General features: G+C 34.6%; 1 protein-coding gene across 2 annotated transcripts; it reads right to left on the reverse strand.

The window, feature by feature from the left end:
* Positions 1-339: 339 nt before the first annotated feature.
* Positions 340-11,540, reverse strand: LOC142351957 (myeloblastin-like). Of its 2 annotated transcripts, XM_075404245.1 has the most exons (4): positions 11,075-11,540; positions 9,740-9,842; positions 6,555-6,863; positions 340-643 (listed from the first exon to the last, which is right to left on the reverse strand). In XM_075404245.1, exons 1-4 carry the CDS (start codon positions 11,340-11,342, stop codon positions 424-426), a joined length of 900 nt encoding a protein of 299 aa, XP_075260360.1. In that variant the 5' UTR covers positions 11,343-11,540; the 3' UTR covers positions 340-423. The 2 variants fall into 2 exon arrangements, with proteins under 2 accessions (XP_075260360.1, XP_075260361.1); XM_075404246.1 differs by lacking the exon at positions 340-643 and having other exon boundaries at positions 6,331-6,863.
* Positions 11,541-24,688: the final 13,148 nt, after the last annotated feature.

Here is a 24,688-nt window from a genome sequence, read left to right on the forward strand (position 1 = left end):
GTGTGTTTGTGTGTGTGTGTGTGTTTGTGTGTGTGTGTGTATGTGTATAACAAAACAACTTAAGTTGAGATTGACAATCATCGTCGACTTAAAAAATTTATTTATTTTTTTGAATTTTATAACCAAAATACATCATTCTTTGAAAAACTAAAATGACAACCTGAAAACAGAGATATCAAGTATGTGATTATGTTATACTTCAAGTAAAATCAGCAATGGTAAATCCCACCTCTTCGTTACTGTTCAAACCTCTCCTGCCTCCTCACCCCCCCCCCCCCCCCCCACCACTCCCGCTTAATTTTACTCCCACCTTTTGTTTAGTAAAAGTTATATGACCGCACTAAGCTGTGCACCCGAAATAGTTAAACCGATTACATCAAGTTTTTTAACCAGTTTTAACAATTGTATCGTTTGTGAGAAGTTTCAAGAAGAGATCATTAACTGTATGTGAGTCTGTATTGTAATATGACAGTTTCGATCCAGTTGTAATAAAAGACCACACTTGTGAAAAAACTGCTCCCGCACTGGGACTGATGGACTGCTGGATAGTGGCTGGTAGTGACTGGCTATGCCCAAAACACACACAGGGTTTGACACTGAACCTTCACTGCAACTCAAGTTTCCAATCACTGACATCAGAGGACTTCCTGGGGGAGTTCTTTTGCTGCCCTAAATTGTCTTTGAAACGACACATTTTTGGGTGAATAACATTTTTCATGAAAAGGTAAAAAGAATGAACTGGAAAAATGAGGGAAAACATTTATTTTTGAGGTTTTATTACATAGTCAGGGCATAAATGAAACATATGAATTAGACATAAGATATTAATTTGAAGAAATTATGGTATGAACACATTAAGTTTGTATAAAACACATCTTCATCCTAACAGAGCACTGATTATAAGTTTATTTTCCAGATTAAATTTTCACACAAACTGTTTCTATACAAACAAAGAGGATTGGTAAGGTGTAGATACACATGATGTTCTCTCACCTCATATTCCCAATTTTCTCTCATTTTTGTCAGCTAGAAGGCAGATGGGGAAACTTCGAAAAATTTCTATTTTAAAAAACGTTACTAATAGAGCTTTGAATTTCTCGGGCTGTTGAATGTAATCGTCAACCCGGCGTGCAAAAAGGTGCTGAAAATGCCAGAGCCTAATTTTTAAAAAAAAAAACGAGTTCGACAACATAGATGATAAATACATTTCAAAAACTGTTTACTGAAACCTATACTTTGCATTTCCAGATGAGATAGAGAACCTTGACTGATGGAATTGCTTAGAGAGAAAATTCAATATCTGCCTCAAACAAAAGTTACATCAAAAATATTAATAGATTATTGAAGCAAAACAGCCAAAACTGTTAAACTCATTCCAATTTAAGAACAAAAACTCAAACAACTTTTTCCAAAGCAAAAAATGTCTTTACAAATGTTGTCCAAAGCAAAAATGTAGAGCGTAGAAATCACAAGAAAAAAGCTCGAAGTAGCAGAAAGTTCTGAAAAGAAGCAAAAAAAAGTATCAAAATTTGCTAAGAAAATTGATATAGTCACACAACTGAAAATAATCACAACAAAATTAACAAAAGTTACACTCTTTTATGTTATCTATGCTCTCATTAGAAGATTAAACGTGTGGGCAAATGAAAAATTAAAACAACTGAAAACTAGGTGCACTCACAAAATTTTATTTTATTTTGAATCTGGCGTTGAAACACCCACGTGCCCATGAAATTGAAACACCCATTTAAAATGCCGAAAATCTAGAATGCCAGAAGTTAAAATGCCAGAAATTCCAATAAAACTAGCCAGAGCTTTGACTTTCATGTTCAAAGCAAAGATATGTGACTCTGCGGAAATTGATTCAAAATTCTCATTCGATATTAGAGTCACATTATCTATACTTAGTGGCTGGTATTCTGTCTGAGGACCAAGAAGCAGATTATTTCACTTAGTTTAAATTCAGAAACCTCATTGTAAACAAAATTCAATAAATTCAAAGTCGTAATAATGTATTTCGATCTATTAAGGCTCACCTGTTCATCCTATTTTGAGCCCAAAAATTTGCAAACCTAAACCAATAATCGGTTTTCAATTGAGGGTCGACCGATCTTATATTTCGACAGAAAACATGACTCTTTTTGTCGAAATATAATTTGAGCCCATATTTCATCTGGTCTATTGTTTGCGTTAATGAACATAGGGAGGCTTCAGAAAAAAAACACAGTGGCCAGGAAAGTAAAATAATTGCCATAGAAGGAAAAAAGAAAATGAAAAACGAAATGCCCAAAATTTTGTCTACCTTGCCAAAAATTTTTAAAAAAAAATAACAAAACGGATCAAAGAAAGTAATCGTATGACAACTTGAAAACAAAAAACAGACAAAAAAGCTCAGTATACATTTCTAATTCTCACAAAGAAAACAATATGAAAAATATCTGTGTTTTAAATGCTATGATCTGTTTAATTTATTTCCGTGTCAAAGAAGCCAATAGTTTAACAATTTAAGTGCTCAATAAAATAAAACGTAAAATTTACAAAGACAGACGTCCAAGGTGAGCGAGAGCGATAACTGCTCCGTATCGATGAGAAAGCATCGCAATATTTGCCAACTGCATTCGCAATTTGTAAATTCCTTCAATCACGAGTTTTTATTCTTACCTGACCAAAGTGGGGAGAATATAAACGAATATTTCATGCATGCAAATTTTGAAATGGACAGTTGAATTTAGAATTATTGAACTGCTGATCTGTTGAATTAATTACCATAGTTATGATAACCAAGTTAATTATATTTAAATTTTTCTATATTTGCCATGAAAACTGTTATTTATAAAGGCACATCCGAACCGCAGAAAGATTGGCCCTGTACTTTGCAAGCCTTTTATCTATTAGAACAAATTCAGAATTGAATTTTATTTGTTATAAAAGAGTTGTTTTGTAGATCTCAGACCATATTAGCAAGAATTCCAAAATTGCTTAGAAACAATCTGTGTTTCAGTACAGCATCCTTCTTTGAGAGAGTTTTCATTATCTGCAGATGACTTTAAAAATAGGTTGAAACTGAATTATATTCCCTTCGAAATATAGGTTGGAGACATCAGCGTGCAATAATCAAAAACAAAAACATCTTTATCCTCACATAGCACTGATTATAAGCTTATTTTCGAAATTAAATTTTCACACAAACTGTGTTTAAGCAAATGAAGACGATTGGCAATGTGTAAAAACACATAAATTTCGGGGCCCTCATATATTCCCAAAATTCTTTTCTATTTTTCACCCTTGAAAACAGATGGAGAAATGTCAATTGAAATGGTGAAGCACCTTGGCTCGATAAAATAAGTTTATGTAGAGCAACTTCTATATTAAAATGTTTACTAATAGAGGTTTGAATTTCTTGGGCTTTTGAACGTATTCGTCAAGCCGGAGCGCAAAAAATTTCTGAAAACTGCAGAGCCTCAGTTAATGAAAAAAGACTTTGACGACAGAGCGGATAAATATTTTTCATATTAAAAACTGTTTATTGAAACATATGATTTGCATTCCAAGATGAGATAGAGAAGTTTAATTGATTGGACTGCTTAGAGAGAAAATTAAAAACCTGCCTCAAACAAAAGTTACATCAAATGAGCAAGGAAATGCCAAATAGTTTTGTCTGGCTTGTCAAAAATTAAAAAAACAACAAAACGGACCAAAGAAAGTAATCTTAGAACAACTTCAAAACAAAAAGGAGGCAAAACACTCAGTTTAAGTTTTTACTGCTTGCAAAGAAAACAATCAAAAGAATATGAAAAATATCTGTGTTTTGAATGTTATGATCTGCTTAATTTTTTTCCGTGTCAAAGAAGCCAACGGTTCAACATTTTGGAGCTCAATACAATCAAACTAAGCTCATTCCAAAAATGCCCAAGTCGATAGAGAGTAATAAATGTTCAGTTTCGATCACAAAACAACGCAACATCTACCATGAAAAAAGTAATGAAAATTGTTATTCATAAATGGTACATCGGTATCGCTGAAAGATAGCGCAAATCAGCCCTGAACTGTGCGAACAGTTTATCTATTCGAACAAATTCAAATTGGATTTTAATTGTTATGGAGAGGGTAGCTTTGGAGATGCTAGACCATAGTAGCAAGCATTTGAAAAATTGTTTGAAAAAACAATCTATTTCTCAAAACAGCATCAAATTTCGGACAGAATTTTTAATATCTACAGATAATTTTTAAAATAGCTTGAAACTGAGTTAGATTCCCTTCGAACTTTATGTTGGAGACATTAGCGTGCAATAATCACAAACTCTCGGCAATATAATCAATATCGAAATCAAAAGCCAATCTGCTATTCGAGAATTATTGAAAATTAATATCATACCAATGACTGGTAGGTAGTTAACACTTCATTTACTCGCAAAAACAGCATTAAGAAATAACAATTTAAAAAATCCAATCACACGCAGCGCAATCTCTTAACGGTGTAGAGAACTGTTTAACTGATTTAACAGTCACTTTGGTCTAATCAACAAAATCTTCAAAACCTGCTATTCCAATTTTTGTTCCGACCCCTCTAGATCAATTTTCCAGATCAATTTTTTGTTCCGACCCCTTTTGAGGGGGGGGAGGAACTATATACTCAAATGGGTTTTTTTTGTTCAGTCAATTTTGGCCGATCGTTATATTCATCGTAATCGTAGAGAGTTGAGACTGGTACCATTAGAAAGCTTGTCCAGCGTAGAATATGGAATTAAAAAGATTTTTTTGATTTTCGTTTTTGACAAGGAGATATCGAGGTTTAAACTTTCGAGAAAATAGAGTTAATTCCGTTGATTTCATTCACCTTTTTTCGGAATCTTTGACTAAAACTTCGCCAAATTTGACAAAATTTAATAAAATTTTTCAATAAAAATGTTGATTTTACGATTAAAGACAAAATATACTGTCGGCTCTTTTCATTGAAATTTTTTGTCACAAATTCCAGCTAAATGTTTTACAAAATTAAGACTTTTTTCATCAAAAACTGCCCGAAATAGGTTCTCTATTCCACTCTGATTAATTTTACAGGAAGTGCACACACAAAAACCACTAATACAATCTTTGTAGACTGAAAAGGGCGCTAATTCCTCTTCAACTTCTGTTGAGAGTGCTCTGTAAATAAAACTTTGCCGTTTTTTGCTAACTTTTTTCGTTGATTATCAAAAACGCAGCATTTATTTTTGATTTCTTAACTAACAAAGTATCTATATCAATGACATTCCAAAAATTAAATAATCCTATTGGACAATCAGCATTAGCAGGACTAGTTCTGTACTAAACTTGGACCGTTACAATCCAAAAATAATTCGGATTGTCGTCAGTCGGTTTGTTGCTTGCTTGAAAGCTCATGATCGTTTTGACTTTCAAAATTCTTGATTTTTAAAAAAAAACTGTTTATTGAACTTTGCCTCCATTTTTCTCTTAAGTTGGTCAACTTGTAGCCTATTGTCAGCAATCAAAGAGTGCTCCTTCTTTCTGCTGAATTCAAATTTAGTCTTTATTGCAGTTTTACGCCTTTAGTCATGCTTTCTAGTATTGTCAAATTATTACGTTAATTGTTCATATATCACATTTCTCCCGTTCAAAATAACGCACAATTGATAAAATTTAAAAGATATGGATTTAAAAGATATAGATATATCTATAAACCTTAAAGATATAGATTGTGGTTCTTTACCACTTCGACATTACTTTCTCGAAGAATTCAATTGATTTTTTTTAAATTTTGTCTCTAACTGTCGTTTTTACTTTGTCTTTTTAGTCGTATTTAATTTGCTGTACAATGACTCGGTTTGATTAGCTTTTCTTCGAAGAGTAGATGAGCCGATGTTCTGATATTAGAAGATAGATAATGGCTTTCATGACCTTGAAAACAATTGTTTTCCAAAATGAAAAAAAAAACATTTCAACTTCGCAAATTTGTTCCTCTATTGTTTGTTTGTTACCTGGTCTCGTTAATTAAAGGTTAAAGATGACATAATTTTTGTAAGCGGAAGGTGTCAAAAGGGATTGGTGTCACAAAATCTAATGTTTTTAAAGAAATCGTTATGACTTTACTGGCTTCGACGCGGGTTTTTCACAAATTAATATTTGATTTTTTTTCATATTTGACGTTCGTTATGTAGACGTAAGACTTGTTCTGGATAATTGCAGGTCTCAAGGGCTTCCTTTGGAAGAATAAAAGAAGCTATTCAATTTTTTAATTTTGTAATTAATGGCTTTCATGTCTTTGGAAATAAATTTTTTTCGATAAAAACAAGTATTACATAATCTTGCTTTTTTTCTGTTTGGTCTAATTGTTGTTTATTTTCATCAATGAGCGGCCACATAATACATTATCGGTGTTCGACGAAGGTGCAATCGAACATATTTTCGGTTTTTGAACGGTTTTCCTCAAACGTGTTTGATCATGCTCGCTGATAGAAATTTCAGGACAATTTTTTCTTAGTGATATGTGAACATCGCTTAACAAAACTTTTGGGGCATGGTTATTTTTTTATCACGGAAAGAGCAGCAAAAACTTTCCTTCATCCATGAAACAAATACTGGAAGTGGCGTCAACCGCAATGACACAAATTTCATTGGAGGGACACTGAAAAACAAACGGGAAAACTCCTCGTAAATAATAATATTTGCGATCTGCAAATAGGATTTCCTTCAGTTGCGACGATGGAGTGACTTGATGAGCGGATGTCGATCCCAATCCGAAAGACTTCAAGGGCGCACCATGAGAGGCATTGTTTCTGCAAAGTGGTGCAACTCTGTATAAAGGCGCTTTTCGAATAAGATGCAACAGGGCGACTTTGTCCACGTTGTTGCGAGATTCCAGACTGAAAGAAAACGCACGTTTTCTTAACAAATTTCCAATTTAACCCCCTTTGCTATCCCTACATTCTGTTTAGCAAGACACTTAATCAGCTCTTAACAAATGAAACATTTTCACGCCACATTTTTTACCAAAACGTTATAAAAATTCGGCCATACGCAACATTTTTTGCACTATATTTGATGTTTCCTCGAATGTTGAAACAGTATAGCCTAAATAAAAACGACTTATTGGTATCAAACAGAAATTGATCGAAAGAACAGTTTCAAATGTAAGATGGTGGTCACAATTTTATCTTCAGAAATCTAAATTGTTGAGAGTCTTACAAGTTATATGATATGGTTTGCAATAGGGATGCGGCTCACTGGGTCTAACTTGTTATTCAATAATTCTTTGGCAAACATACAGCACTTTTGTGAAACTATCTAATTGTCGGCATGCACTGAGCATGCTAGTCCACAGCAAATTACCAGACGATTGAAACAAGAAAAACAGTCAAATGAACAGATAATTAATGTTTAGCGTTAAGCGTTAATAATGTACTAACAAAATTTACTCGACTTAAAACCAATTGACTGGAAGTCTTAATAACGAAATTTTTTATTGTGGCTTGGCTTTTAAGTTTTGTGATCATGGGCGAAAAAGGGTCCCTGTTCCTCATTGAAGACACAAATAGTTATGAACAAATAACAATCGGTTGAAAATTTTCAATAAACCATAAGTACAGAGGAACACATACATCAAATATTGATTTAAAAAACGAAGCCTCCAGCCTCCCATGATTGAAAAAAAAATAAAACTGATCAGACCGACAGAAAAAATATATCAAAGTTAAACTCGATTTTCGCGAAAAAAAAGTAATCGAAAACCAAAGTTTTCTCTTATGCAAAAGTGTGCGCGTATCGTGACATCTTTATAGTTTGAAGTATTTAAACAGAATAATATGCGCTCCTATACCCAGGTTGCCCATCTTAGACGAAACTATGAAAAGTTACTTAGACTTTTACGGTGCCGTAGAAAACCTTAGAAATACCTTAGGAGTACCACAAGAGTGAAGATTACTTAATCAAAAATTGCTAAATTTTTCTCCATTTAATAACTTATCATCCTGGATTTTAGTAACGCGCTATATCAGTTTTTCCTAGCAGTTGATCTGAATATACCCAGGTTCATCGACCTCGGAAAATTTGTTACGGCTTTATACGCTGCCGTACAAAGCCGTAACGCTGCAGCGTATAAAGCCGTAACAAATTTTCCGAGGTCGATGAACCTGGGTATATTCAGATCAACTGCTAGGAAAAACTGATATAGCGCGTTACTAAAATCCAGGATGATAAGTTATTAAATGGAGAAAAATTTAGCAATTTTTGATTAAGTAATCTTCACTCTTGTGGTACCAAATTCCGAATGCCTTTAGATTATAACTTCTCGGCATTGTTTCACCATTAGTGAGAAACAGACACATTCTGAAAGTAACCAGGAAAAATTCATGGCCACGCCTTGCTTTGCAGAAGTCAGAATTTACATAAAAACAAAATCACATTATTTTACTGAATAGATTCATGGTTCTGGAAAGTTTCGAGTATAGGTCATAAGAAAAGGTGCTGGAGGCAGAAAAAGAAAACCAATTTTAGATTTAAAAAAAAAACAAAAATCTTTTAAGATTCTTGAAACAAAAAAGTTCTAATTGTGTAAGATTCTTGAAAAAAAAAATTATCATGTAAGATTCTTTTCAGAAAAATGTTTATCTTGTAATATCTTGCAACATTTTGGAAGAAGTTCTTGTAAGACGATTCACCGTCTTGCAAGATTCCGCGAAAATCATGCAAGATCTTACAGGATAAACCTTTTTTCGACTAGGGCAAGATTACCACAGGTAAGGTATATATATGATTCTACAACAAAATTGAGGGCAAAAAGAAACAATAGTTGAATCAAAACAAAAAATTTTGAGACAGTTTGATTCCCGCTACAATTTAAGCTGAAAATGAAGATTTTTACACCTGTTAGAGCATCAGCATCTACGAGTCATTGAGAGTGATTTAAAAAACATACGACAGAAGAAGGGAAAACAAACATATATGGGAGCATTTTAACAATTGGTTCAAAGAATAAGTTTGCTCGAGAGAGAGAGACGGAAAAACATATATTTTGAACAATCGTTAGTTTCCCTAAACTTAACCACATGCTGTATGTAAATCAATGCTGGGAGGGTGAAACTTTTAACCTCTTTTTATAACCGTTGACAGTCAATTTTTCATAACTGCATCAATACTCATTGAGAAGTAGGAACATATGCAAAAAAAGACCGTAAAAACTACAATATTTGTTTGCTAGACATAAAAACTATATACTTGACATTCGGTCTGCAAATATTAAAAGATGATTATTAAAAATGGTAACCTGAAGGAGATATGCAAAAAAAACTACAATAATTGTTCGTTGGACATAAAAACTATAAACTATTTTATTTAGTTTCAGCCTCCAAATTTTAAAAATAAAATCAGTCGTTAGTAACTGCTGGGAACTTTTCAATGAATTTCGTAAAGTTTGATTTCTAATTGTTATTTATCTTCCCCACTCAGAAACGCTTCATAATTGTCCTTTTGGAAGGCAGGTAAAATGAAATGACCAGCTTGTACAACTGACCATTTGTTCATTGCGCTCTCATAACAATTTATTATTAACTGATTCAGATATTCTTTTAGGCTGAGATTAAATTTAAGGTCCTGATTTTTCTCAGCATCTCTTTTTTTAAAATCTAAGACAACCAAAGGTAATGAATGCGTACTGGTCTTCCTGAAAGAAATTTTAAATTTTCACTCCGGAATCATCATTTGGTTGATGTGAATATGACACCGACTGAAAATTCTTGCTTACCCATTTGGAAGAAGGATGTCTAAGACACGAAAGCGACTAGAACCAAAGGGCACATAGGTTGATTGGGCAAATTTGCCAACCTCAACCAGGAGAGACACCACCTCTGAAAAAAAGGCAGAATGAAGTTTTAGTATATTTATTTGAAAAATCAGTTTTAAATTTTACTTGTCATTAGTTACTTTAGCCCAGACCTCCGGTAATTTAAAAGACCAGTTGAAGTCCAATTTTGACTTTAATTACTTTAACAATTCATCATTCCAAAAAACAAAAATCATTTCCTCGACCCATGAAAAGATCGTGCTCGCCACAAATTTCATATCAATTTATCTACGAAATAATTTAATACGAAATTTGTGTCGGCACGATCTTTTCATGAGTCGAGGATTTGATCTTTTGGAATAAGTAAAAGTTATGTTTTTATTTTTATCTATGGATGCGCTGAACACCAAACTAGGATTTCAACAGGAAATCCGACAAAGAAAACATTTAGGATTTTTCCGATAAAAAACGTTTAAAAAAATATCCAGAGATAAATTAGTTCTCTCTAGTAGAGCAGATTGGCAGTTTGCTACGTCGCATGCAACTTTTTTTTCATTTGTAGTTCTGAAGTACCTCATTTAAAGATCAAGGAGCTTATAACTGTTAATAGGGTTCGAATAGGTAACTTAGGTTGCTATGGCTCAAGGAGAGCTTAGCAACTTATTAGTGCAGTATTCATCTAAAACTTTTACGGTGCCGTACTACGTTTTTTTTAAGTATCCCATGTTAGTTTGTATGCATCCCATGGGCCGGTGACGTCTTAACAAATAGAAGTACCAAAATGTAGAAATTTCAACGAATGTGATTGCTGGAGAAATTTAAAACACTGTACTGTTAAGGGTTCAATTAGCCTACATTGGACATAGCCTAATGCTAGAAGATAATTTTTACCGCATCTGGCCATGCCTCGCGGGCCATGGCCATGCCTCAGCGGCCCGTGGGACTTGATATGAATCTATCACAACCGAACGTGAGACCAGTTTCCCCCCAAAAAAGTATAATTTGCTTTGTCGGCTTATCGCAATTTCTGAGCAATTTTACGTTAACGCGCATATCCTATTTTAAAACATGGAGAATTTGCTGTGCAATCAGCCAATCAGAAAACAACATTCCCATTTTCTCGATTGTGATTGGCCAGCAATAAAATTTCTATATTTTGTAACGTCTGCCATTTTCACTAGCGCCCCATGGGCCACATAAATTTGGCCAATTCTTGCATGCATAGCGATTTTTTTGGCCTTGACGCCTCGACCCGGGTTCAAGATTTATTCGGAATATACAATAAGTAGTACAAACCATAATGGTTTTGTACAATATTGTCTATACATCTGGCTGCAGTTAACACCCAATAGACGTCAATAACAACACCCCCGCAAAATATTTCCTCGTTATAATCCATTCGAATGCGGGCGTAATAAGGCACAGGTGACGTAACAGGATTCCCATTGATAATTAATGACGTAACAGGAATAGCAGCTTCACCCTGCCACTTGCGAGAACTAAAAATACGGGCGCTTCCGAGTGAAATAAGTAGATCAACCAGAAATAAAGTGAAAATTTTCATCTTGTAACTTAATTACAATCAAATTTTTAAACAAATGAGAAACAGAGTCTTGGTTCTTCTTTGAAATACTGATCAATTATATTTACGTTGAATCCGTGTTAAATTTTATGTCGATCTTGAATAAATCAAAACATGGTTTTGAATCATTGCAGAGAGCCTAAAGACATTGTAGAGCAGCAAGCCGTTTGCTAAACTGTTTAAATTGATGAATATTTGATGTACTGGTTGAGCGAGATAGCAAATAATGAATAAGAATACAAAATTATTTGCCAATATTGTTGCATAAAACAACCTTGATATCTAATTCAGAAATCAGAAATTGACTCTGCTCATAATGCTGGGTGTTTTCCGTCACTAAACAGTCATGAATGAAATTTTGTCAACCCCAAAAGCAAAAAATAAAAACAGATAGGAATGAAAGTAAAAATCCCTTTTCAGGAATAGAAAGCATTATACCCGGGATTTTCATAAAATCAGGAATAAAAAATGAATTGATTTTAGTGTAATAAGTGTAAGTAAAATGTTGTAAGTGTGATTTTAACTGTAAATAATTTCAAAAAATTCAATATTACTTTAACTCATTTCTTAGAATTATAGTCAAAGACAAGTTTATATACTTTGTAAAAGATTTCATTTAATTTTTTAAACCTGACGATCAACGCAATGTTCGAAAACGTTCGTTTTAGTTAATCAATTTAAGTTTTAATTGACAATTACTTCTCTGCAGTCATGAATGAATTGCATTCATCATCTGAATAATTTGGCAGGGCTACTAAAGTGCTCAAATTGTTCAACTCCAACAACATATTCAACAAGAACAGATCAATTTTTCTGCTCTCTGCCTAAAGAAAGAAACATTACCCGCCTTGACCTTTACCCACAAAAAGTTTTATAAGAAAATTTCTATCTATAAAAGTGAATTCAAATTTGTAGGAGTAATTATTCAGGATTTTAAAAAAATTAGGCGGTTGAGTTTACCAGTGTTTGCAATTGTTTTAACTTAGGGTGCAAATCTGGGTGAGTCGCATTTAAGAACCTTTTTCTACGGCAAAGTTTTGAAATGAGAAAACAAAGCAGAATAAATCCTGGAAAACAATTTAAAAAAACGAATGAAAAAATCACATTCACTGATCTCGCCAGCCTTACAAATTGAACATCACAAGCCAAAGAGACAGAAAGACCGTTGTATAGATTTTGATAACCGTTATGTATTTGGATAACGTTATATAGATTTAGCATTTATTTAGCAGATATTTGAAGTCAACATTCTTGGAGTCATTGTTCTCGAAACAATCATTTCAGAACTAAACGTACCAAAGAAACCTTCGGCGAGCTCTAAAGAATAATTGTTGATTCATAAGCCCATGAATTACACATACAGCAAAGTCATTCATCTAATTTGAAAACATTGAAAAACTCATGTAAATTTGTGAAATGATTTTGATACTACCTACGACAAAACACATTTTTTCACGATAGTGTTGATAAGACAGATAAGTTGTTTAATTCTGTGAGATGTAGAAGTCCATAACCCCCATAACAAATGATTCAGAGACAGACTATCGGCCAAAATCGATGTATATAATTTTCCTTGATATCTAATTGAGACAACTGAAGTTGAAAGTTATCGAAATGTAAGTGCTTTGTTAGCTATAGCCATCAGCAGTGTCGTCGACAAAAAGGAACCTGACTGGGTAGTTCAATTAGCCTAAGGGGTGAACACAAAAAACCACTACATAGACTCTCCTACACGTTAACCATAAGCAACAAAATGTTTGTTTCTTAACTTACATGCAAAAATAATTTTCAAATGTGAAGGAATATATTAAATTCTTTACAATTCTAGACAGAGTGCTAGTAATTCTACGGTGAATTGTTTTTTAAAGCAACCTACAGGGCAGACCTAGGTTAGTTTCATTCCAAAAAAAATTTATGTCTTTTCATGAACTGAGTTGTCGGAACATACATTTTCAATTACTATATGAAAACTTTCATCTGCAACAATCTTGCAAGAGTTTGCCTTTTTAAGAGCATCTTAAGAGTTGTTTACATATTGTCCTATTTTTTGGAGACTGGCAACTATACAAACAATAGTTGTCCTATTGTTTGTATTCAATCTTTGTTAGCTTTTTACTGACCATTCTCTACGAAAAATGTAGTTATTCAACAAATAGATCAGTGGACACCATAAAAGATGAGGAAAAAAGAAATAAACATTTCGTAACGTTCAAATTGTGAAGATGAAGTTATGAAAGGGAACAAAAGGTAGTAGTTTAGAAATTAACAAAATTTAGAAATTAGGAGTCAGGCTGACAGAAAAAATTTTCCACCATTTTTGATAACGATAGCATTTTAATTGCATATCTTTTGGTGTTGAAGTAGTGAAAACCAAAACTAATCATACAAAACGAAGAGTAGTGTAAAAAATTCAATAAAATTGAAATATTAGAAAAGTTTTACGTCAAATAAAAGCGAAGCGATGCCTGCGAAAACAACTAAAACTGTCAAATCTTGAAAATAGCAAGAAAGGCTAAGAAATTATTTAGCGGATTCTCGGGTTCAACGTTTTCAGAACAAACTTTTTCATGCTGAAACTTAAAAATGAAACAAGTTGGAGGATCAGAAGAAAATTTATTGACGAATTGAGCTTATAAAAAGGAGAACAAATGAGTTCAGTAAACTTGCGAACACGAGTGACAATGTTTTGTGACTCCATTTTGCGTGGTATAAAATTGGTTAAAGACTGCAGTGACAAGAAAAGCTGCATGGACAATCGCAACAAAGTTACTGATGTAGAAATCTAGCGTTTTTACATCACAAAATACCGCAATTTGTAAGTGGGAAATCGTCAACAATGTCCGCAATTTTGAGTTTCATTGTTTATTGCATTTCAATTTTATGCTGCGCTAAGTTATAATTTAATTAGGCTAAAATTAAAATATGAATTACAAAATAAATGACAGAATTTTGTCAGCTTCCTCCACAACTTAGATCAAAGACTACAAAGAATAAGTTGCACACTGCTATTTACTTTAGATCATCTGACAGTCAATTGGACTCAATGGCACAACTTGTTTTACTTGCTTCTTTCGTTAATTCTCATTCAAAAGTTCTCATTCAAAAAACTTCCACTACAATCCATTTATCGATTAATTGATAAAAATTCCTCGCATGTAGATAAACACCTGTAGATAAAAAATACATCATGCCTAAAATGCTTTCTTATATAGTCTGATTTCTGAGATATGGCTGACAGAAATAGAAACATGTAGAAATATTTAGTTACAGTTGTTATTGATTTAACAGAAAATGTTTACTGAGCAATTTTTATACAAAAAATAATTCACATAGTTCATCAGTCATTTACAGTGGTTTTTTTCTGTTCATGTTTCATTTGTAGTCTCTGTTAGCGTTCTTTCAACTATCAGTTGTTGCTTTTAGAATCTGTTCCTACTCCTTAAGGACGAGAGTTTCCTTTTTTTCCGAAACAAAAAAAAGCAATTCAAAGCAACTAAAACAATTAATCTATTTTTTAACTATAAGCCGCGCATAATATTGACTTTAAAGTTGTGCATAATAAAGACGGGGATAACAGTGGCATAAGAGTTGCGGACAATAGCGACCCAGTCAACAAAGACATCAAAAACTGCGGACATTAGTGACGATTGAACTGCGCAAAGTAGTTTGATTAATGCGGATATTAGGGACATAATTTTGAGGATAATAGTGTTAAAAATTTGTCCGCTTTTCTCGCGCACAATCAAATTCCGCATTCGCGGACGTTTGTGGCAAATTCCTTCAAATTTGAGTGAGTTGGAACTTGTTTCTCTTGCTGTTACTGCTGTCGGCGAAAACCATTAAATCACTATCTTGAAACATGGGGGACAGCAGACAACACTAGTATGAAATAGGGGCATAAAGAGAGGGGGGGTTATCATTCGATCCTTAAACATGTGAGGGTAGGGGGTTATCATTGAGTCCTTAAACTTGTGAGGTTAGTTATCCCGGACAGGAAACGATTAAGGGGATTAGGTGACTCTCTGGAAGTGATTTTCCACAATGACAACGATAGCAACGGTTGATTTGCAAAGCATTCACGAGATTTACCAGCAAGTAAAAAAAAGAATATTCAGAATATGGTGAAAGATTTTTATATTTTTAGCAACTTGTCTTTACCTAGATCCGGACATCGATTTGGACATTGCATTGAAATTGAGGCCTTATGGTGGTTTGATTGGTATTGATAACTCCTCGCTTGACAAATATTTCAAATCTTACAAAATTTTAAGACTACATGCAATTCTTCATGATGCTTCTGGATTTGTCTTTGAATACAGTGAGAAGGGACCGGGTTATTCGTATGTCCTACCCAGTAACAAACGAGTATCTTGGTCACGTGACAGGACTTGCTTTCTGTCTATATGTGAAAACTTTCAAAAACAACTTATTCACTTTATTGGAATGTTGAAATCTGGTTCGGTTGTTCTAGATTTTCAGGGCTTTCGACATAAAAAGTCTGGATTTATCATAAAAGAGCTTGCCGTTTTCACGGAGAACTACACCGATACAGTGTCTTTTCTGCCTCCAGCCTCCTTCAACACGCTCTCATTGGGTGAACAAAAATCATATCGTTGGGTCTCAAAGTTTCTTCATGGTTTAGCCTGGGAGAGCGGTGACTACCCGTACTGTTATCATCAACAGATTTGTCAGAGCATAGTTCTTCGCTTCCCATTGTCGAAATTCTATTCGAAAGGAACGGGAAAAACTGATACGTTGCAAAAATTGCTTCAGAAAGAGGTAACTAACCTAGAGAGCCTGCTATGTCCAAAAATTGAACATTTGAGTTTCTATCGGGAGACACCAATTTGTGATTTGCATTCAACGACTTGCCCAAAACGACAGAAAAGCAAACATTGTGCGAGGAGGAAGGCCCAATTGTTTTACTACTTGCTGATCCATGAACAACCGTCGATTGGAAAAGACAGCACCGTCTGTACTCCAAGTGAATTTGTCTCCAAATTTGATCGTTTACAGTTGCTTAACGGCTGAAAATCAATTGAGTATTACCTTAGTCAAGGAGGAAAAAATTGACAGTCAGGGACAAACTGTATTGAGAAAAAAGCAAGTTGTTTGCACTGGAGCCGAAATAGAATCCTTCAAAAAATATCTTTGACTTTTAGAATATTTTCAACTCTATCATGTCTATGAAATAGAAAATGCAAAGAATGAATCTAACCCCTTTACCTATGCCCAAGCAGTCAGTTCCAGTGCAAGTGCCTCTGAACGATGAGAGTCTTCCGGATGATATTAAGCAAGTTGTCCGAGAGGGAAAAGTGGACTCGATTGTTTACCACGAGAAGGATTGTGGTGTGAAAGCCAGTTACACAGTGACATATAAAAAAGCAGATGCAAACTCTAAATATACAACTTATGAATTTTTTATTGTTGACTAACAAATTTACCTAACCTCTGCTTTGTTAATTCATTATTTTCGAAAACCTTGTTTTGAATGAGTCCACTTGAGGATCAAATAGATTCAGGGGTGGCATAACCGATTTAGTTTTTGATGAAAATCAACAGAAAAGGAGATCTTGGCGATTTTGCAATTCAAGAGTACCACGATCAGAAGTTGTTTATTTTACTCAAATTTTCATTATAGTTTTTCTTCTTGCAGTATCTCTTATCAAGTTGGTGTTTTTTCAATTGGATTGCGAGGAGTCAACATTTTGGTTTTCGCTCCTCTCTTGCACAGTTGGCTACGCATTTCCAAACCCAAAGCTATGAATAAAATTATTTCAACAAGCGATCGACTCTTTATGGCAGTGTCTGGTCCATCTTGCTGTGGAAAAACTGAACTGATTTTCAAAATGTTACTACATAACACTTTTTCACCTAAATTTCAATCAATTTTTTATTTCTATCAGCATGAACAACCAACGTTTGAGTCCTTAGAGAGACAATTGAATATGCAGTTTAAAAAATTTACAAGCCTCGAAGTTGTCTCAGAGTTAGAAGACTGTCTTCTTGTTTTTGATGATTCATGTGAAGAAATTTTTAACGATAAAGAGTTTTCAAAACTTGCGACTGCAGGCCGTCACAAAAATTTAAGTGTTATTTACGTTAAACACAATTTATTTCAACAAAGCAAGTGGTCGAGAACAATCGACTTGAATACAACACACATCATTTTGTTCAAATCACCACGTGATGTCCAACAAATTGGTTTAATTGGTCGACAGCTCAACAACACACAATTTCTTAAAGAAAGTTACGAGCTAGCTACCAAACAACCTTTTGGTCCTTTATTAATTGATTTAGACCCAAAGACGTCGGACGTTTTACGATACTGCTCCAACATTGTACCACCAGGACCATCAATTTTCTACTTACCACCTGCTAAAGCTGTAATAACAAATCTAACAAATGAAACAGAGAGAACTATGTGTGCTGCGGCAAATGCTACAAGTATCGGATAGCGACCTAACAAAACTGATCAAGGCAGCTTCTAAAAACTTTGTTCAGTTTCTTTGCGAGTGTTTTTTAATGTAGTCAATGGCAATGTTTGGATTCATAAAAAAATAATCGAAGCTCACGAGAAATCATTTCGAAAAATATTATCCAAACAAACAGGTTTGAAGGAAAAGAAAAGAATTCTCGGCAGAGAATCAGAACTGTTAAAAATGGTTGGTCTTTCGTGTTATTTGTACTGGATGGAATCATAATGCATACAGAAGAGTTCATTTTAATTCCAAAACAAATGTTTATAACAAAGCAACCCCACAAGAGCGAAATTTTTGAAAACCCACAATATAAAAACAAAGCTATTCAGTTATCACTTATGCAACGAAACAAGCTAAGGGAGGACGTAGGAAAAAGAGATAAAGTGATCCAAACAGATCCAACAAATATTGAACGAGATGTAGATGAAGCAGATACAGTGGTCCATACAGATCCAACCAAATTTGAAGATGAGGAAAAAATGGAGGCTTCTAGTGATGACAGTGAAATGGATCCAATTGTCACAAAAAAACCAACAGTTGAATCATTTGAGTCGATAATGAAAAACGTAAAATTAAAAGAAGATCACAAAATCAAACGTGCAGAAAAAGTACTTGATTTCATTCTCCAATCAAACCAAATCACTATTGGGGAAGAGAGCCAACTAATTTACATTGACAATAAACCCACGGATGTAAACGTTTCATCTTTTTTGTATAATTTGCAACAACCAACCAAAAATATTGATCATGAAGCATACTCAAGAATCTTGTTACTTCTTCGACTTGAGCCTGATCTTGTCTCAAACACTTACGCCAAGCAAATATTGGAAAGTTATGAGAGCGAACAAGAATTTTTAGAATTTTTCAACAACAAAGTCCGCAAACAGGGCGCGGTACTTCAAAACGAACCGCAGCAGAGAAAGAGAAAAAAAAACAAAACGACAAAGCAAAAAAAGACCAATCACAAAAAGTGGTCTCGTTTTGTCTTCTGAGAGAAAAACTTTAGAACAACTGTACTCAAAAGGTCCTGCATCGTTTGGACGCTCAAAACGATTAAAAGAACACAGCAAACTGTCATTAGCAGAAGTCAAGTCTTATTTAGATACCAAGCCGTCCTTCACAAAATACCGCTCGATTCGAAAGCAATTTCCCAGACTTAAAGTGATTGTAAAAGATATCAATGAAAATTGGTCATTGGATTTAGCTTATGTTGACAACCTTGCAAAGTACAATCGCGATGTTAAGTACCTTTTGGTAGCAGTTGATTGTTTGTCACGGTACCTTAGAGTAGAGCCAATGAAGACAAAATATGCAACAGAAGCAGATGGTGCATTCAAAAAAAAGATCAAACATAAACAACACGAGAAAGTATGGGTTGATGATGGAACAGAATTTCTCGGAGCTTTCAAAAGACTGTGCAACTCACGAGCAATTCATTTGTATAGCACTTTTAGTGAAAATAAGTATGTTTTTGCCCAACGGAATTTTCGATCACTGAAAAATCTCATCCATAGGTACCTTGAAGAAAAAGAGACTTATTCCTACATTGACAAATTAGACGACTTTGTGAAAACAATAAACTCACGTGTTAACCGGATAACTAAGCTTGCACCAAACAAATTAACGACAAAAGACGTACCGCGGCTTGTGTCCTTGGGCGCTGAAACAACTGTTTCTCAAAAACCTCCTTTCTTTGTTGCAGATTTTGTCAGAATTGTCAAAAAAGACAAAGATTTCAGAAAGGGCTACGAACAATCGTTTACTGGCGAAGTTTTTGAGATAATAGATATTCTGACATTATTTCCGCCATCATACTCCCTAATTGATTCAAACAAAGAACAAATAAAAGGAAAATTTTATCAATCAGAATTGCAGCTTGTTCGTGTAGAGGAAAATGAGTAGAAATCGTTTTGACGATGAGTTCACTGTGCATGTTATTTCATCAGCCTCTATGCAAATTTTTGGATCAAACACTCTGGCTCCTTCTCGAAATTTTTTCAGTGATGAAATTCAACTTTCTGGTGACTGGAGGGTGGCTCTTAGTGAAATAATTGTTCCGACAAAAATTGAGCACGTCGTGAATGAAGATTTAATAGCATACAGTCTTAAGGGATACGAAGACTCGCAAAAACTCTCGTCTGATGCTTATGTCATATCTCAACCTTACAATGGAGAAAAACTGTCCTTCATGACTGGCAACTTTGACAATGCTAATCAACTTCTTTGTACTATCAAGTGAACAGTTGGATTACCCAATTTTTCGTTTCGAGAAATCGAGAGAACTGGGAAATACGAAATAATTTTTGGTAAATATGAAGGAATCACTTTTCCTAGTGAGGAAATACCTAGCATTGTGGGCTTTACGGGAATTCCAGATGAACGCGGTGTACACATTGGTTACAAAATGGGTACAGCTACATCAAATAAGTTAATGAAGAGTGATGAGACAAAAGCATACTTTGGAGAATTTCCTGATCTTTGCACGGGAAAGCACCTAATTTTCATTTACACAAACATTTTTGAGTATCAGTATGTGGGTGACGCAAAAGCTACGTTATTGCGTGTCATTAATTCGAATCAACGTCTGAAAAACGGTAGCGTGTGCGAGCTTGATCCAACACATCGAATTGTTTTTTTCAAATTTAGACTATAAAAAACTGTTATCAAACACTATACAATCAATTTCAATTGAGCTACGCACTGAGACAGGACAATTGGTTCCTTTTTCGGGAACAGGTAAAGATATTTTAACTTTACAATTCAAAAAGTTTTCTGACTAGCATGCATTCCTATTATGCCAATCAGGTAACATCATTACCGCATTTCTCCGGACACTATAGACAAAGGGGAAGTGGATATGGTGTTTTAGCTGCGGGAATTGGACGCGTTGCTTTACCATTGGCTCGACGGTTTATTTTACCGACGGCAAAGCGTATCGGGAAAGAGCTATTAAAACAGGGTGTTCCCGAACTTGTAGATGTAGTCTCAAAGAAAAAATCACCAAAGCAAGTCTTGAAAAACACGGTCGCAAACACCATCAAAAAACAAACAGGAGGGCGAGCGCGACAACAACGACCAAGGAAACAAATTGGAAGCCTTTCAAACCATTTAACAAAAAAGCGTAAAACCTCATTCATTTCCTAGTCAAGAGCTCAAAAAAATAGTCGATCAGATTTTTTCGCAAATATGGTCGCTAATTTATTAACAACTGAGGCAACTCACAGTTCCCTCGATTTGTTAGAGAAACCATCCCTCTTAGTAACATTTGATGGAAGTTTTTGTCAAAAACTGGGCCCGCTGTATAGCTCCAATGGTCCAATGTTGGAGTTTGAAGTTGCTGGCGATAGAAATAATTTTATTGATTTACAAAAAATATTCCTGGAGGTCAAATGTAAAATTGTTCAGTCGTTCGAAGCAAATTTAAAATATGACGGTACAGCTGCTGCAGATGTGACTAAAACTGACGCTCCCTTCTTTTGCAATAATGTGTTGCATTCACTGTTCTCTGACTGCACAGTGTCAGCCAACGGATTAAAATTATCGAATGCAAATGGAAATTATGCTCACAAAAGTTTTATTGAGACTGAGTTTTCACACAACAAAGACGCAAAAAACGCTTGGTTAGCTTGTCAAGGCTACTCGTACGAGGAAAATCCGGGAGCCTTATCAACTACTGAAGTAAATAGAAGAAAAGCTTTAGTCAGACAATCAAATGAGTGCACGTTTTACGGAAAGGTTGCAGTCGATTTTTTCACATGTGACAGGCATCTAATGAGTGGTGTAACTCTTCAAATTGCTTTTCGAAGATCAATTGATTACTTTGTAATTATGTCAGATGATGCCGCTAAGCATTATAAAGTGAAAATTGTCGAAGCAAATTTCTATGTGCGCAAGATGACTTTGAACGATGACGTTGTGTCGGCTATTGAAAAAACATTGCTTACCAGCCCGGCTTCCTATCCGTACCTTGAAAACCTCACAAAAACACTTTTGGCTTCTACTGGTCTGCACAGTTGGAAACAAAAAGATATTTTTGCCACGGAATCAATCCGAAGACTAGCATTATGTCTGAACACAAACGAAGCTTTTCTCGGTAACAATAGACAGAATCCATTTCATTTCCGAAAATTTGATTTGGAACAGATTTATATCTATCGAAATGGAATGCCAGTCGCAGATAGTCCAATATCAACAAATGATGATAAGCGTCTTTACTTCAATACAATATCAGACTTAGCCTATATTGACAATGGTAATGGCATAAATTTGACAGACTACCCAAACCATTTTATTGTGGTTTTTGACTTGACTAGTACTCAACAAGCTTCTCACGATTTTATTCACCCCGAGCTAACAAAATGTTCAATTTCGATCGAGCTGAAATTTTCAGCTGCATTGCCCAACAATATTGAAATATTCATTATTGGCGAAAAAACTAGCAAAATTTTTGTGGATTATGCGCGCAGGGTTTCAAAAAATCACATTTTAACCAACTAATGGATGAAAATGAAATCAATGACCTCATTCAAAAATGTAGAAAACTGAAATACAAATTTTGTGGTGTATTCGCTGCCAACAATTTTCCACAAAAACGCCACAAAAATAGTTTTCTCATTGTAAATGCTTCGCCCTCGAACAACCCTGGTACACACTGGCTTCTTCTATGTAATCGAAACAATAAAATCATTTTGCGGACCCCTTGGGATAATCGACTATTGCCTATAGAGACTTATATCACCGACTCTCTGACACTAATGCACAATTATGTCAATTTCTCGAACACCAACCAATTCAGAGTCAAAACTCAGAACTGTGTGGACTTTTTTGTAATTATATTGCGCTTGTTATATTTAGTGAAAGACAAATTGCAAAAATTAATGATGTTCAATTGCTTCGCTTTGCACTTCATATGATGTTTTAATATCTGTTGAATAAATTTTTTTTTTCAAAATTTAATTTTTTCTGCAAATACAAGACGAACAAAGAGTAACTCAGAATCAATATATAATTTTCAATAGCCACTCACAAATATATCCATAACTTTACAAAAAGCACCAGAATGAGGACCTCTTAAAACGTTTTCAACTCGTTTTAAAGTTTCTGTACAAATTTGGTCAGTTTCAGTTTGCTCATGGCCGGTTCCTGCTGAGATAGTATTGTGGATTGTTTTCTGTGCAATTCCTGTAGTTTTTGTCGCCATCGCTTTTGTAGTCGTCAACATTTTTGCAGTGTTTGAAATTGGAAGACGTTTGTGAACCGTTGCTGAGTCAATTTTTTCTCCTGTTTTTTCATTGAAGTCAACGGCTAACTTCAACTTTGTATATACTTCTCCATTCGTTTCCAGTTTTGAAGAATTTGAAAATAGGTGTTTGAAAGTTGTGAAAAGACAGGGGACAGCAAAAGATTTGTTGTGCTTTGTAGAGCCAATATCAGTTGAACTATCAATCAAAAAGTTAAAATGGTTAGTTGCTATTTGGCAAAACTCAGACTCAAAGTGAGGACAAACTGCATAAATAATTAAACTTGTAATGTCTATTGGCTTTTGATCAAGAATTTTAAATCTAAATTGTTTCTGAAATTGTTTGAAATAACTTGTTGAACGTTCATACATTGCTTCCACCATCCTTGCTCTCGAGCTTAGGCCTTTTATTTGGTGGCGGTTTTGTTGAACAGTTTTTGCTGACTTTTCTTCTGATTCGAGTGTCTTCTCCACTCTATTGACCAAGCTCCCAAATTCTTGCAGAGTCAACGAAATTCTCTGTTCAAACTCGTATTCTTCTGCTGCTTTTTTAAACAATTTCAGAAATACATATGTTCCTGTCTTTTCGTAATTTTTCAGCGTTGCCCTGATCAAACGCTTATCAGTTTTGGAAACGTCGAAATAGCAATCTCGGCACTCTGTATCTTTGGTAGAAGTAAAACGCATAGTGAGCAACTTTCTTTTATCACATTCAAAATTCAAACTAATCAGCTTAATGGCGGCGGCAAGTTGGGATTAAACCAGTGTAGTCATTTTGTCTAATTAAATCCAGCTGACATGGGAATACAGAGTCAAGTACGCCTATGGCCAACTTGATTCTGTCTCTCGCATTTACATTGGATTGCATAATTAATTTCAGATGTGACCTTAGATAAGGTTTCCCTACTGAAATAGTTGGTGGTACCACCAAAACTGAAAGAGATGTGACCCTAGATGTGACGACCACAGGTTAAATTTAGCGTGAACGTGCAGAAAATTCAAAACAGATGTTAGCCTAGATAAGAATTGCAATGCAAAGTTTACTTGGTTTCTACGTTATATTAATTAGAAACTAAAAACAAATGTGATCCTAGATCAGTGGTGTGTTGAAAACGTATTTGCACCACTAAAATTATTGCGTTCATTTCCTTTGGTTCTTCTTGCTAAACAGTCAATCTCTACTTGAAACCTTTTGGTTTCTCTTGCTAAACAATTTCACTCTCTACTTGAAACTAGTGTTATATTTTGATCGTTATAATGTCTGTAAAAATTCTTTCTGAATCTGCAATTTCTCGTGAAAGAACACTGGTTTATCAGACATTGTACGAAATTTTTGTCGTCTTGATTCAACAGAAAAAAGTAGGAGAAATTTGGACAGTATACCATCATTGTCTAATTCCAAAACTCTTTATCAATGCAATTGCAGCTCTACCTAACAAAACGGAGCCTTCTGAGAGCAGCATTATTACTTCGGGTGGGTTATTGCCGCCCAAAACTACGCCTGTTTTCGAAAATCACGATGTTGATACCTTGACAGACAAAGTCAGGCGAATATTATATCGTTATGATTGCGAGTGCATTCCTCTGTGCGAAAATCAGCTTGGAGT

This window comes from Convolutriloba macropyga, chromosome 13, assembly GCF_964194025.1.
Source record: "Convolutriloba macropyga chromosome 13, txConMacr16.3, whole genome shotgun sequence".
Classification (NCBI taxonomy): domain Eukaryota; kingdom Metazoa; phylum Xenacoelomorpha; order Acoela; family Convolutidae; genus Convolutriloba; species Convolutriloba macropyga.